At 39.9% G+C, this 16,189-nt stretch overlaps 3 protein-coding genes and 1 pseudogene across 10 annotated transcripts in view; 3 read left to right on the forward strand and 1 right to left on the reverse strand.

The window, feature by feature from the left end:
• LOC135982602 (centromere protein F-like) overlaps window positions 1-16,189 on the reverse strand; it is a 402,988-nt gene that overhangs the window by 301,672 nt on the left and 85,127 nt on the right. The gene's annotated exons all lie outside the window — the stretch shown is intronic.
• Window positions 1-16,189, forward strand: part of LOC101930896 (centromere protein F) — a 63,672-nt gene that overhangs the window by 31,443 nt on the left and 16,040 nt on the right. For 7 of the 8 annotated variants that reach the window (XM_065589475.1, XM_065589477.1, XM_065589469.1 and 4 more), the window contains 3 exons: window positions 675-810; window positions 13,663-14,032; window positions 14,950-15,184. The gene's annotated coding sequence lies outside the window, so the exon portion shown is untranslated. The remainder of the gene's footprint in view (window positions 1-674; window positions 811-13,662; window positions 14,033-14,949; window positions 15,185-16,189) is intronic. The other variant, XM_065589474.1, reaches the window with a different exon arrangement.
• On the forward strand, window positions 825-7,734 carry LOC135982491 (centromere protein F-like). Its single transcript, XM_065589468.1, has one exon. It carries the CDS (start codon window positions 2,494-2,496, stop codon window positions 3,475-3,477), a length of 984 nt encoding a protein of 327 aa, XP_065445540.1. The 5' UTR covers window positions 825-2,493; the 3' UTR covers window positions 3,478-7,734.
• Window positions 3,491-13,654, forward strand: LOC135982085 (centromere protein F-like; annotated as a pseudogene).

The raw sequence follows: 16,189 nt of genomic DNA on the forward strand, positions 1-16,189 counted from the left end.
CGATTTATCGCGTCTTGTCTAGACGCGATAAATCGATTCCGGAAGTGCTCGCCGTCGACGCCGGTACTCCTGCTCCGCGAGAGGAGTAGGTGGAGTCGACGGGGGAGCCTGCCTGCCGCGTGTGGACCTTTGGTAAGTACCTTTAAGTTCGAACTAAGGTACTTCGACTTCAGCTACGTTATTCACGTAGCTGAAGTTGCGGATCTTAGTTCGAACTGGGGGATTAGTGTGGACCAGCCCTGAGAGATGGGTGGTCTGAGAACAGGAACTGGAAACTTCTCCTGAGTTCTGATACTGGCAGTGAAATTGACTCCTCTCTGTGGCTTTGGGCAAGTCACTTAACTTCACTGACTCCATTTTTGTGGACTGGATTATATCCTGTGTCAAGATCTGCTATGGGCAAGCAACAGAGACCTGGTTGCGGCTCCCTGGTTCCATATCTTGAGCCTCCTAAGTACTGCTGTGATCTGTGCCAGCTCGGAGATGTCCCAAAAGGATTGTCTGCCCTTTGAGGATTGCCAAGAGTGCAGTTTGTGTTCCTAACCCATGTAACTGCTTACAAACCAAGGCCCAACTTTCCAGAGTCTTCATGGGACTCAGATGGTTAGTATGCCACATCACACTACTCTAAGATTGACTTAATCGACTGTTTTGTAACTAATGTTTTGTTGTAGGAAATGAAGAAGGAAAAAAGCCTTCTTTGCTGCCAGTCTGATAAAAAATTGCGAAAAATCCATCAGCTGGAAGAAGAGCTAAAAACAGCCAAACACTTTCTAAAGGAGACCCAGAATTATGCTGAAGAGATGAAAAGTGAGATACACATTTCTACCTATTTAAATCCTGTTACAAACTATTACTTCAGTGTGGAGGATCTGTAAACCTCATTATAAATGGTGATTTGAAGCATGCCCAAGAAAAAAAAAAATCCCATTGTGTGATATAGTTAAATTAACTTTTAGCTAATACACGCAATTCTCTTTCCAAACTGAGATGGAACTATTTTATACAAATATACTAACTCATAAAATTATATGTTTTTGAAGCGATTTAAAATGAGGAATAAATATGTCCCAAACAAAACTATATGGTCGGCAAATTAAATACTACAATGTGCTCCTGTGTTTTAAAATCCCAGGCAAATAAATATACCTCAAACTATTTGTACTTTAACTTGTATATGGACTCCATCGAGCTAAAACATGATGAAATGTTACCTGCGGAGCCCTAATTTGACTTTTCCCTACATTTGTCTAGCTCTTCACTGCAACCAACAATAACTTTTCCTAATTGAAACATAACTGAATGTGGGTGCCCAGAGTCCTAAGCTGTCACCCTTAAACCCCGGACAGTTCTTCCTCTCTAATTAGTCTCCGATTATCCTGTCTAGTTATACCATTTCCACCCTTTGAATCACCACTCTAAATAGTCCTTCTCCATCCTTTGTGTTGACATATTTCAAATAACTGTAGATTGCTATTATTTCCCTTCCCCTCCCTCTGTCACTGTTTCTCGCCAAGTTCTGGGGTCTTGGAGACACTGAATTTTACTTGTCCTGTAGAGGGAATGCTTAGTCTTGTTTCTTATGGTAAGTTGGTGTCATTCAATAGAATTCTATTTGTAATTCAGGAAATCTCTTGTATTCTCTGTGTCTCTTAATTTTACTTCATAAATCAGTCCATCAAACACCTTGATCATTTTTATATATTCTGGATCTTGAAGACAGAAAAATAGACTTACTAGAAACAAACATAATTTTTTCTAATAGTTTAAACGAAAGAGAAAAAAGCATTTCTGAGTTGTCCAGAAGACATAAGGAGGAAAGACTGTCACTCATTGAAAGATATGAAGAAATTGAAAAAGAACTTGTAGATCTACAAGGAAAATACAAATCAATGGAAGAAAAAAGTGCCATCATAGAAGGCATTTTAAGACAGCAAAAAAGTCACTTTCAGGAGAGTAAAGCAGAATCAGAACGACAAGAGAAACAGCATAGGGATGAGCGTAATGAATTCTCTAAACTAGTGTCTTTAGAGGGAAAAAATAAAGATTTGATTCAGGAACTTGAGAAAGTGCAGTCAGAGTTGCAATTTAAACAAGCTGAGATTGCTCATATCCAAAATGTATCTTCAGCTGAGTTGGATTGTTTAAGACAGGAAATGTTAAATGTCAGGGCAGAACAAAACATAATGCAAGAACAACATAACATCTTGCTTCAAGAGAATGAGCAATTAAGCAAGGTATTAAAAACAAAGAGTGAATCTCTAACACGTGACTTAGTTCATGACAGAGGGCCTACATCAGAACAGTTGAGTGTGTCCATGGAAGAAAAGGAGAATGAGCTGAATAAATATCAGGTTAAACTTGAGCTACTTCAGATGGATCTTGAGGACAGAGAAGTGTCTGTAGAAAACTACAGCACACAGGTAATACAGTTGGAGGCTGCTTTAAAAAGTGTGGAAAGAAAACTTGAGGAAAGTGAAAAGGAAAAAGAGGATGCAGCAAGAATTACAAACTATTAAAGAGGAACTGGAAACTCCAGATCCTAAGCTTATAGTGGTGGATGAGAATGACCAAACAATGGAGTCTGTTGTTGATGCTGTTTCCCAGGTCAACTCTAAAAGAGCAATAGATGAGCAGTATTCTTTGGTTCTTCATGAGCTGACACCAAGCCAAAATGATGATGTCCAAGTCTCCAGACTAAATGAATTGGAGAAAATGTGTGAAATTTTGCGGATTGAAAAGTTAGCGTTAACATCTGAACTTAATGACTCAAAAACTGAATGCACCACTACTGATAAAATGGCAGAAGAGGTAGAAAAAGTAGTGAGTGAAGTTAAAATATTAAAAGATGAAAAAGCTATTTTTCCTGATGTATTAATGGATCAAAGTGTTGAAAATGAAGTGGGAATACACTTTGATAATGAGCAAATGTCTTTCAAATCTCTGGAATGTAGTGCTGAACCTAACTATAACTATGAAGATTTAAAACTGTCCAACAAAGCAGTTAAAATACACTTTGAGGTAAGAGAGAAAATTTTCTCTTTACAAAGAGAGCATAAAATCTTACATGAGCAACACTGTAGTATGATCTTCAAAGTGTCTGAGCTACAGTCCTGTAATGCAACTCTTAAGGCAGAAAATTCTGCATTGTCAACAAGTCTGAATAAAATTAACACTGATTCAGTGGAAGTGCAGGTGACTTCTTGCCAAAAAGATGGAGAATTTAAATTAGAGGAAACCAAGTCCACATTTTCTCCATCATGTCTTAATGAGATGCCATATTTTGCAGAAGCAAATCTTTTGGAATTGTCCTTTGAGAGTGATCTGTGGAAACGGAGAGAAGAAAGTATTCAGCTGAATATTTCTCAAGAATCTGTTCGAAGAGATACAACAGAAATTAGTGTAGTAGAAGAGCCCCATAATGATCAGGCATTGGACTTCATTGCGAAGAGAGAGCGTTATACACAGAAAATCTAGTCTGGAGAGTAAAATGAAAGAACTTAAGATATTATGTCAGACATATGAAAAGTCCATCAAGAGGTTTGAAGAGCAATTTCAGTCTCATGAAAATATGAAAAATGAGATACAAGAGCTAAAACAAATTATTTCTGAAAGGAAAGAATCGGATGACCTCAGAAAGCAAAATGTATCTGACTATGAACAGTGGCAACAAAAACTGAGTAATGTGACCATGGAGATGGAATATAAGCTGGCGGCAGAGTAGAAACAGATTGAGCACTTGTCTCTGGAGCTAAAAGTAGCAAGACTCCAGCTACAAGATCTTGATTTAAGTTTGCATTCCCTATTATGCACAGATGTTGAAGATGTAAGTAATGAATTTTGTGTACATCATTGTTTTCATTTGATTTTTAGTAAAACCAAAACCAGTTCACTTAGGTAAAACGGAAACTATTTAAAATGATTTGTCCTATATCTTAGTTGAAATGGTACAGTACAGAAACTAGCAAAGCCATGTTATTTTCAGTCTCTGTTATCAATAGCTGGATAAGAGCAAAATCAATATCCTTTGCTGACAATTAATAAGGCATTTTATACTTAAGCTTTTAAGAGTATTATAAACAGCAAAAATATTAAATTGTGTCCTTTTTAATAACTATTCTCTATTCTAATAGTAGCATGGAAATCTGATTAAATATGTTATCTTACAAACTTCTGGCTATCAAAGATACAGGAGGTCTTTAGCGGGACACCTGAAAACATGCTAAACTGTGCACGTTTTGTTTGTTCTGCGTCCCAGCTTTTCTCCTCATTCGTAACAAAGCGGTGATTCCTCTCACCTGTAGAACTGGGAGGTGGACCAGTATTATTGCTGGAGGCTCCAGGACTAAGCTCCACCCTTCAACTTAGGCCACCAGAAATTGTGTCCATTAGCAGAACAAGTTGGCGGTTCAGTTTCTCCAACAATTTTGTTTTATAATTAATTTTTATTCATTTTTCTGCAATGCGGATTTCATTTCAACTTCTTGCTCCTCTCTCCCTCTCCTCAGTAAGTTCTCTGGATCCGCAAACACAGCACTTCTCAGTAACTCCCTTTGACTGCTATTGCAAGCCCTGCAAGATCAAGCTAAGTCCAAGTAATGCAGTGGGCAACTTTTTAGGAGTCTTAGAAGGCGATCTATGTCCTGCTGCTACAAGCCACCAATCCTTGCTCTGTGAGGGGATGGGGCTTTGTTGAACCAGCATACTAGTGCCATGCATGCGCACATAAACACACCCATTTGAAGCCCTGACTCCATTGTGAGATGGCTTCATCAGGAGCATGAGGATTCTCAAGGAGATGAGAACCCCACATAGTCTGCTAAGGAATAACACTTGGAAATGCCATATGCTCTAGGTCCCAAAAAGACAAAAGGAATTGTCCCCTTTGTAAGGAAGTAATATGTATAATTAATGAGCAGATTGTATAAACATCAGGCTTTAAACCTTTTCTCTTGCCTCCCCACTCTTAGGATGTGTTTGCTGGAGTTTTCTCCTATATACGGAACTCCAGGAGTATTCTGTATCAGGCTCCCTGCCCCCTCCCACCCTGGAGTATATCTGGGTGTGCAGAGACACGTTACTTCTGTGATGCCCTATCTCAGGTGGCAGGGTAATGTAAATTGTTCATCTCTGCTTTTTAACCTGGGACCCTCTTTCAACCAGGGAAGGGGGCCCAAATTTGAGGCCACAATGGAGTGGGAATTGTCCCTGTCTGTTTATCAGGTCAAGGACCCAGGCTTTACCAGGGAAAGGAGTTTGGAGTCTCCGCCCCCTCTCCATAGGCTTGCTCAGTGTTGAACGATTAAAGAGCACTTTAGACAGTGTGTGCCCAGAACAGAGGCACATAAGAATTCCATTCCTTATGTAGCTGCACCATCAGGGGATTACAGAGGTGTCAAGGAGAAATCCCTTCCCATGTTCAAAATAGCTCCTGCTTTACTGAGTAAAAAGTCCTAAGTAGTACTAATTCTCTTCAAAGTACTTACTGGGTTCTAGCCAAGCCAGCCTGAGGGTGTAGACAGACACCTTTTCAGGCACCTGGGGCCATCTAGTAGGCTATTCCAACAATCAGCATTTGGTACCCCTCCTTAGTTGAGAGATTCCCAGAGCAGGATGATTAGTGTGCTACCTCACTTCTGTAAACAATCGGGAGAAGTACCCCATGTACACCACCACCACACACACAAAAAACCCAAGCCCATATAACTCTCTCAGCACTAGAAGCCAGTGTCTTGAAAAAAAAAAAAAACCCTCAATAATAATAAACTATCTACCCCTTCATGCAAAATTAAATACTTTCTCATACTTTCCTCCTTTGAGATCATCATTTCCGGTTAAAACTAGATGTTAAACTAAAACGTTATATAAAAATATAAGGAAAATGTATTAGTTTGGGGAACCTAAGTGTAGCAGTAGTCCTACCAGAGAGAGATGGCCATGCCTTCAGAAGGGGGTTCCTTTCAAAAGATTCCATTGACCAAAAGGTTGAGCATGCTGCATCAAAATTTCAAAACCTCAATTGTGGCCATTTCTTATACTCAACTTATAAATCAACTTGGTGCAAGCAAGTGGGTCATAGTCTCTAGGGTATGATTTGAGTGTGAGAGGTCTCTGGGTTATATTCTTGTCAAATCCTTGAAGTGGTGTGCAAGATACTCTTTCATGGCAATTTTTCCTCTATCTTGATGTGATTTGTGACAAACCATTCTTACTCTCTGGCTATAAACTGTTTACACTCATGAATGTGAAAAAAATCATCCATACCCTGTGATTCCAGTTTCACAAGTGCAAGGCTATTTGGCAAACCAGTGAAATTAGTAGCTGAGACAACAGAAGCCTGAACCCTCTTTGTCAAAACTGGCATAGTAATCTGTTGGTCACTGCCAACACCAAAGGTATTCATGAAGGGAGTGTTTGCCTAGCAGAGGGGAAAGTATGAAGGAGAAGCTCACATGGAAGACCTAAATATTTTTCTTCCCAAACAATTAAATCTTCAGCATCACAAAGACAAAATGACCATTTGTGTGCGAAGAGTTTACAATTCCTATACAAGACTCTTCGTTTTGGCCTACCCTCTGTGTCCAGAGGTTTAAATGGCTGGTAGTATCACAGCAAGGCTGAGGTCTCAAGTTACACAATCCTGTCCATTTATAAACAACATCACTGTTTGTGCCCTGTCCAGAGAAACAGATCCATTTATAACTTGCTAGCTGCTAGAAAGGATTCCAACCCACCTGGAGTTCAAAATCAAGAATATTCTGAATCCAGTGCAGGAAATTGTTCAACTAGGTTAAAAATAGGCATGGCTTTGACTATAAATTTACCACTGTGGAAAAGATTTACAAAGACCCAAAATTTCATCTCATCAGTTGTATCCTGGCAGCAATCACCCTGTAGCCAGTCTTCTCCAGTGACTGGATTTGCTGATGCCATGCATTGGTACTGTCCACTGAGTGGGATTTCACAATGTGCCTCTAGAAATTCCTTTTATGGACACGTCATTCTCAGATCCTGTCCAAATGTCTCTTTTTGGGCAGGTAAGTACAAGCAACATATTTTAAAAGAACCCAGTTTTCACTTTGTATGATTGCTACAGGAACAAACCTCACTTGGTGAAGCGCATACCTGGAATACAAGATGACCCCAGGGTTATGGTCCCTCACTCAGAAAAAAGAGCATCCAGCTTTCTCAACCTCACACATTGTGCTGTACAGTTTTTCAGTATGTCAGGGTACACATCCTTTTAGTTTATTTTTACAGAATTAAGTAGTGTTAGAACAAAAACATAGGAATGGACAGATGGGATCAAACCAGTGGTCCATTGAGTCCATTGTGTCATCTGACAGTGGCCAGTAGCAGTTGCTTCAGAGGACGGTTCAAGAAACCCTGTTGGGGGCAGTTATGGAATAACTGACCCACAAGGGAAATTTCTTCCTATCTCCACAAGCCAAGAGGTTGGCTTGTGCTCTATATGGGGGGGAACTCCTAATTCTGTCCTATTCTATCAAAAGCTAAAATTCTGATTTATCCTTTTTCCCTCCCACATACACTTCTGTGAATCACTGCTTTCTATTTCCCATTTGTGATGAATGAAGAGAAGCTCTTCATCATAATGAGAAATTTCTAGGACTGTCAAGCAATTAAAAAAATTAATCGTGATTATTCTCACTGTTAATAGAATACCGTTTATTTAAATATTTTTGGATGTTTTCTATATTTTCAACTATATTGATTTCGATTACAACACAGAACACAGTGTACAGTGCTCACTTTATATTTTTTTATTACAAATATCTGTGCTGTAAAAAACAAAAGAAATAGTATTTTTCAATTCACCTCATACAAGTACTAGAATACAATCTCTTTATCATGAAACTTGAAATAAAAAATGTAGAATTATGTACAAAGAAACCTGCATTCAAAAACAAAACAATGTCAAACTTTAGCGCCTACAAGTCCACTCAGTCCTACTTCTTCAGCCAGTCACTCAGACAAGTTGTTTACATTTGGAGGAGATAATGCCCGCTTCTTGTTTACAATGAGAGTGAGAACAGGCATTCGCATGGCACTGTAGTAGCCAGCATTGCAAAGTATTTTTGTACCTGATATGCTAAAGATTCATATGTCCCTTTATGCTTCAACCACCATTCCAGAGGACATCTGTCTATGCTGATGATAGGTTCTGCTCAATAATGATCCGACGCATGTTCATTTTCATCATCTGAGTCAGATGCCACCAGCAGAAGGCTGATTTTCTTTTTTGGTGGTTCAGGTTCTATAGTTTCCACATCAGTGAGTTGCTCTTTTAAGACTTCTGAAAGCATGCGCCACACCTTGATCCTCTCAGATTTTGGACAGCACTTCAGATTCTTAAACCTTCGGTCAAGTGCTGTAGCTATTTTTAGAAATCTCACATTGGTACCTTCTTTGCATGTTGTCAAATCTGCAGTGACTGTTCGTAAATCAAACAACATGTGCTGGGTCATTATCCGAGACTGCTATAACATGAAATATATGGCAGAATGCAGGTAAAACAGAGCAGGGGACATACAATTCTCCCCCAAGGAGTTCAGTCACAAATTAAATTAACTCACTATATTTTTAACGAACATCATCAGCATGGAAGCATGTCCTCTGGAATGGTGGCGGAAGCATGAAGGGGCACATGAATATTTAGGATATCTGGCACGTAAATACCTTGCAAGGTCAGCTACAAAAGTGCCATGCGAAAGCCTGTTCTCACTTTCAGGTGACGTTGTAAATAAGAAGCAGGCAGCAGTATCTCCCGTAAATATAAACAAACTTGTTTGTCTTAGCGATTGGCTGAACAAGAAATAGGACTGAGTGGACTTGCAGGCTCTAAAGTTTTACATTGTTTTGTTTTTGAGTGCAGTTATGTAACAAAAAAAAATCTACATTTGTAAGTTGCACTTTCACGATAAAGAGATTGCATTATGGTACTTGTATGAGGTGAATTGAAAAATACTGTTTCTTTTGTTTATTATTTATGCAGTGCAAATACCTGTAATAAAAATAATGTAAGGTGAGCATGGTATACTTTGTATTCTGTGTTGTAACTGAAATCAATATATTTGAAAATGTCGAAAAACATCCAAAAATATTTAATAAACAATAGAATAGCAATTGAAATTTAACAGTGCAATTAAAACCGATTAATTTTTTTGAGGTCATCGCGTGAGTTAACTGCAATTAATCCACAACAACAAAAATGTCTTATCTGATAATTTTCTTTCTACTACTAGTATCTCTTAATTCAGCCCACTGTCCTTATCTGATAAATTACCATAGAATATTTTTTTTCTAAAGGGAGATTTAAATATATAATTGTCTTAACCTGAAATTATAATAACTAATGTTTTCTTAAGGTTAGTAATAGTTTGCTAGTGTTCCTATAGCTTTGGAATCACTCTTCTAATGGTCTGAGTTGAAGGGCAAGGCTTAGTCCTGTAGCCTCCAGCAACAACACTGGATCAAATTGCACAGGTGAGTGACATTACCCATTTGTTATGAATGAGAGAAGCTGCTAGTGGAAAATTACCAGGTAAGAAATTTCTCAGTCTTCTTTGTAGACTCACTCTTGTCTTTCACTGACTTCTACCAATTGCAGACTTCTCCTACTGAACAAGAAAATAATGGCATGCATCAGTTGCAAGTGCATAGTTTGCCTAATGAAAACTTGGCACCCAAGCGAGAGAAACCTGAGATAAAACTATGTGAACAAATTACTATAGAAGAAAACTCTGAATGTGAAAATGTAGCTGAGGTCACGGAAGCAAGATCTGCAGAAGAATGTCTAGCAAAACTGATCTCAGAGACTGAATATACAAATATATTGGAGAAAAAGATAGACTGCCACAGTGAATTGTCATTTTCCAATCACAACATCTCTATAACGCCTCTGGATTTCTTGGAAAATCAAGTAACAATTGAAACTCTTCAGCTACAGATAAAGCAGACATCTAGAGAAAACCTGAAGCTGCTCCATGGCATAGAAGGCCTTGGCTACACTTACCCGGTAGTTCGGCGGCAAGCGATCGAACTTCTGGGTTCGACTTATCGCGTCTAGTCTGGACGCGATAAGTCGAACCCGGAAGTGCTCGCCGTCGACTGCGGTACTCCAGCTCGGCGAGAGGAGTACCGCGGAGTCGACGTGGGAGCCTGCCTGCCGAGTGTGGACCAAGGTAAGTTTGAACTAAGGTACTTCGAACTTCAGCTACGTTATTCACGTAGCTGAAGTTCCGTACCTTAGTTCGAATTAGGGGGTTAGTGTAGACCTGGCCGAAGAAAACAATACAAAAGTTGATGCTCTGCTCATAGAAATCAAAGAATTAAACTCAAGTTTGGATTTGTAGCATACAGAACTAACTGCAAAGATAACTGCTTATGCAGAACTAGAAAAAACAGTTCTACTACTTAAAAAAGAAAACTCGGACTTAAATGAGAAACTTGAATCTGTTTCTTTTGATAAGCAGCAGATATCTTATAAAGTTATGATTCTAGAAAAAGAACTTGACAAGGCAATGTCTGACCTGGATGTGTACAAAGTTAGATTATCTGATGTAACAGACATGCTGGAGGACTTAGAAGTGACCAAAGGAGACTGGCATGAGAAGTTCCTTGAAACTGAAAACGAATTGAGGAGGACAAAATCTGAGAAAGAGAACACTGAGAACCATGCCCTGTCCATAGAAGGTGACACAGAGGAACTTCAGAGAAAAAATTAACAGTTAGAAAAAGGGAGTGAAAATAAACTGAAAACTATTTCAACTCCTCAAGAGCAACTTGCTGTAATCACAACGGAGAGAAACCAACTCAGTCAAGAACTGAGCATTTTGTCAGAGAACAAAGAGGAGTTGGATCAACTGTATCAAAAACTGCAGGAGAAAATAAAAGAGCTAGAATCAAACAAAGTGGATGCTACTGAATTTATCGGGATATTAGAGGCTGAAGCTAAGATACAAACCAAACTGCTTCAGACCACAAAATCTGATGTAGATCAGTTATCAAGCGGAAAAGACTATCTTGTTCAGCACTTGCAGAATGTGGAGAAGGATGCAGAGATTCTGACATTAGAAAAAGAAAAGTTTCAAAACCAAATGCAGGATCTGGAGGAGGAAAAAAATTTGATTCTAAGGGATTCTGAAATGTTGCAGACTAAGTTAAGTGAATCAGAAATGGAAAACTAAGCTTTCCAAAACTTTGGAAGGCTCATGAATTGAAAAAGGCGAACTTGCTGCTAGACTGAACTCAACACAAGAAGAGGTGGATCAACTGCCATATGGAATTGAGAAGTTGAAAATAAAAATAGAATCGGATGAGAAGAAAAAGCGCCACACAGTTGAAAAACTGAAAGAGAGTGAACGGAAAGCAGACTTTCTTCTGGACAAAATTGAGAAGCTTGAAAGATAATTGCAGATGTCAGAAGAAAATCTAGAAGATGCAATTCTTCAGGCAGAGACTGCTAACACAGAGACAGAAACATTAAAAACTGAGATGGAAGAGATGGCTGAAAGGTTGAAAAGTTTAGAATTAACAGTTAATGCCTTCAGGTCAGAAAAAGAAGGTTTGAATAAAGAACTACAGGAAAAGCAAGAAAAGATATCTGAATTAGAATCTTCTAACTCTAACTCTGTAAGACTGCTGGAAGAAAAGGAGAGAGAAAATATGCAAATTAAAGAAGAGTCTGAAAATGTCATGGTATTGATAAAATCTCAGCTGAAAAATGCAAGTGAGGAAATAAAGCTTTCTTTCAATAAGCTAGAAATTTGTAAGGCAAAAGAACAAGACTTAATTCATCAAGTGGGTTGTCCTGAACATGATAAAACACAACTATTACTGGATCTTCAGGAAGCAAGAAACATCAGTACCAAACTAGAACAATCACTAGGCGCACTTGTACAGGAACTTGCAGACTGTAAACAAACCTGAGACGAGAAGATCAAAGAAAATGGTGCACTACAAAAGAATATTAAAGATGCAGAGCAGCTCTCTGTACAGCTGTCACATGCGGAAAGTGAACGTGAATGCTGGATGCAGGAAAAAGAAGGGCTGCAGAATTTGATAGCTGAATTGAAGCAGAAGGTTCAACATCTATCTAATAATGAAATTTTGAACACTAACCTAGAAAATCGAAAAGCATCCCCCAAAGATCTTGAAAAGGAGCTGGAGTCCACACGGTCTGAAAAATCTGCTCTTGTTGAAAAGATAATTCAGTTTAAGCTATTGTACAGTCCTCTTTGTAAAAATAGGGATAGAATGTCCTCTGGGCTGACCACTTCCTTGCCAAATTAAAGTCCAAAAGAGTTTAAACTGAGGGTTGTACAGTAATCACTGACAAAAATTTGTGGTGCTGTGGAAGGAATAGGTCTGATTTTCAGCGAACGTTTGTCACATGGACTTCTATAATAGCTATTCGTGATTAACTCCCTGTGTGGATACTCTTACTCTGGAATAAGATCATCCATGCAGGGAGTTAATCAGGAATAACTATGCCACTTTAAAATCATACCCTACTTTAATCCGAATTAACTTCTCAATGTAGAAAAGCCATAAGATTGTATGTGTGCACTTGCAAGTCTACAAAGATTTTGGTGTATGCACTAACAGATATGCATTCATTCACCTGGTAATGTGTACGCAATGTAGCTGTTTGTTTGCCCATACCCACAGGCCTACTGAAAGCTCTGTGTATTTTCTGTATTTTCAATTTTTGTATCTGTGGTACTGTTGGCAGGTTTAGGGCCCAAGTCAGAGTCCATGGAAGTCTCTGGGAAGACTCCCATTGACTTCATTGGGTTTTGAATCAGATTCTTATTGCCTATTTAACATGGCCCTTTAAAATGTATCCTCGATCAAGGTATTTCAGGAGGGTGTGTGATGGTTATAGAGCTGGAGACGGCCACTAGGGCGTGGAGAGATCACGCGAGTAAGAGTAAGTGTAATGCCAGAATCTTTCTCTTCCCTGAGGAGGGAAGAGGAGAAAGGACAATGAAATTAACATGGGGGAAAATAAAGGTAGTTTGGGGAAAAAGCAGTCAGAAAGATGGATAATCTTCAGGAACAGAGAAAACAGCCAAGTTAGTTACTGAATGAGGAACTGACTTTTCCAGGTTTGAGGGCCAGATCCTCAGCTGGTGTAAATCTGTGTATCTTCATTGAAGTCTGTGGATCTCTGCCAGTTTAAAGCAACTGAGGTTCTGGCTGCAACGTTTTAGGAATTTTAATACTCTGTTAATATTCTCCTCTAATACAGAATGAAGATGAGCTCACTGCTCTTTCCCTTTCCTTCATACTTTGTATTTGAAAACTGTTTCACTGGGGATAGGGGGCCTCAGGATTTCAACCTGGAAAGGCTGCTATGACAAAGGGCTCTTCTCTATTTCGGACATTTATATGTTTTCCATCAGTGGAGTATCTGAGATCAATTAGATAACAAGTATAATGTTCCTCAAGTATTTATTTTTAAAAAATAAACATTTTCACAGCTCTCTCTAGGGTAGATAAAACCTAGGTTCATATTTAAGCCTCTTATTCTAAAGTGCTCATATTTCATTCTCCGAGTTTGATGTCTTACAAATCATATGATGTGCAGCCGTGCTTTCGTTTATGTAAAATATTAACCATTGCTTCTAATTTAAATAGGCGTGTTAGCTTGTAGCGAAGCAGTGGGATACCCCACAGCCCCGCTGAGGGGTGAGCCTCCCCTAGCACCAACGTGGACGGAGCCAGTGGATCCTGCACCCGCACCCCAGACGTCATGGTGCCGGATAGGAAGTAGAAAAGCCCAACTGCAAAGAGCTCACTTGAAAGCCAGCCGCTGGAGAGGCCAGATTCCTGTCGCCTAGCTCCGGGTTGGGAAACGCCGTCAGGCTGCGGCCAACCCGAGGACTGGCTGGGCTAGGCAAGCCTACCCCTGGCCAGCTACCCAGAGGAGCAGCCGAGCCTACCTCTTGCCAGTTACCCGGAGGAACCGATGATGCTGGAAACCTCTGAGGACACTGCCCTAATCCAGGTACCATACGAGGGGGAGTCCGGAAGTAGCCCGGGGGCAGCCGACCCTGATCCGGTCGCAGCCCTGCCAGAACCAATGTCAGCGTGTTGCAGTCAGGATCCCTACTGACACAGCAGCGAGTCTTCTGCCGCTGCTAGGGCCCCGGGCTGGGACGCAGTGGAGTGGGTGGGCCTGTGTCCCCCCTGCCACCCCACTCATGGGTGGCAGTCTCCCCCTTGCACCAGATGCTCAGAACCCTGAACTCCTGACTGTTTGTTTGCTGCCCCGTCCTGATCCAGGGCCTCGGCTTCTATTGAACTATTGGCTCAGCCCCTACCTAAGGGCCTGAGCTCCTGACTGTTGGTTTGCAGCCCCGCCCTAACCAGGGCCTGGGCCCATAGCGAACTATTGCGAGGCGGTGGGATACCCCACAGTCCCGCTGAGAGACGAGCCTCGGCCAAGCCCTTCTACATAGCTGCAGAAACTGTGTGCAAAACTACATGACTATGGGCCTGTTCCTGGATGTCAATAGATGTTATACCATGAATTTCAGTATGATTTTTTAGGAATCATACCCAGAAGTAACTTTCTATATCCTAATATGTCCGCAGAATAGTCACAAAAATAGACAGCTTAAATACTAAAAGAATGTTGCAACATTTTTGTCAAGGTCAGACTAATGACCCTGAAGCTCTCAGAACACCCTCAGTAGGAACAATTACTGTATATGTTGTGAGGTTAGCTTTGGCTTTATTGCTAACATCATTGGTGGGATGAAGCTACTTGTACAACTCAGAGCTAAAATGCCTTTGTATATGATAGAGAGGCCCATCTTCTCTGTAATCTTGTATGCTATTGTTTTATGTTAAAAAGTTTGAGTCTGGGGCTACATTACTGTAGCTATACGGCCATTAAATAGTTTTCTTTTACCTTGTCAGCTATTTCCCCATCTATAAAAATGTAATTACCAAAGACTGAGCAACTTTTGTTTGTGGATTCAACTGGATCTAACTACTTCAGGAAAAAATGAACCAAATAAGAGGTTTGGATGGAGTTCAGAAAGAACTGGAGGAAAAAGAGAGCGAAATGAAAAAAGAAATATCCGAATATCAGAGCAGACTTCATCAAGTAGAGAAAAACCATGAAACTCTTCTGGCAGAAGCAAAGAAAAAGGTAAAGCAAACAAGAAAAGGGCACGGGGGATCTTAAGGAAGATTTGAATATTCAGCAAACAACTTATGTGTATATAATTTCCCCCCAAAAGAGGTTGTCTTAGCTATAGTATTTCAAAGCACTTTCTTCCGATAATCATTATGGGAAAAATGAATGTGTATAGTATGTCATAAACGTAATACTTTGAATGTTGTGTTCACACATCTTCACTGGAACTACTCCTGGGAGGAAGGGCTTGGTAGAGTGGGTCTAACGGTATGGTAATCTAGGCATAAAGACAAATGTTACAGCATTGGGGATTGTGAGGAAAGAGTCAATTGTGATTACATTAAAAGGAGGACGCGGCAGGATTTGAGAAGAGACTGAATATGAGAGAGAGAAAAGAGTTGAAGGTGATGGGATAGAGGTGTAATAATAATACTAGTCCTTCTATCCCAGGATTTCATTGTTTCACAAAGAATTATTTAAGCCCCAAAACATCCCCGTGAAGTAGGTGTCTCATTATATCAGAGGTGATAGAGGTGGAATGTGGTGGAGATTAATTAATAGCAAAGATATAAAGGGCCAGATTCTCTTTTGTGCTGCATTGTGTGGTAGTCATCTACACAAGTGTAAAGTAACTTTGCAGTGGGGTAAATGACAACACACGGTGCAGGGCAGCAGAATCTGATCCAAGAACTTCAGATTTGAAGAGACTGAGCTGGAGCCTGTGTGGCATCCAAGAAGATGATTTGAGAGGCAGCTGGAGAAGTGAGAGTAAATAGAAGGGAGAACCTTGAGGAGTAGTATTTCTACTTTTAGGTTAGTATGAATTGGAGGCTTTTAGTAGAAATGCTAACACAACTTTTAACTGTTTGGTCTTACAGAGAGCCCACATAGATCCCATACAGAAAAGCTAGTAAAATATGAACGATTGGTCTGAACCTATGGAAACAGGAAAAAGCATGATCTGTTAGATCTGCCAGTGTTGTACAACACTTTAATCTGATTTGTTTAAGGATCTCT

This window comes from Chrysemys picta, chromosome 3 (assembly GCF_011386835.1).
Source record: "Chrysemys picta bellii isolate R12L10 chromosome 3, ASM1138683v2, whole genome shotgun sequence".
In the NCBI taxonomy this organism is placed as follows: domain Eukaryota; kingdom Metazoa; phylum Chordata; order Testudines; family Emydidae; genus Chrysemys; species Chrysemys picta.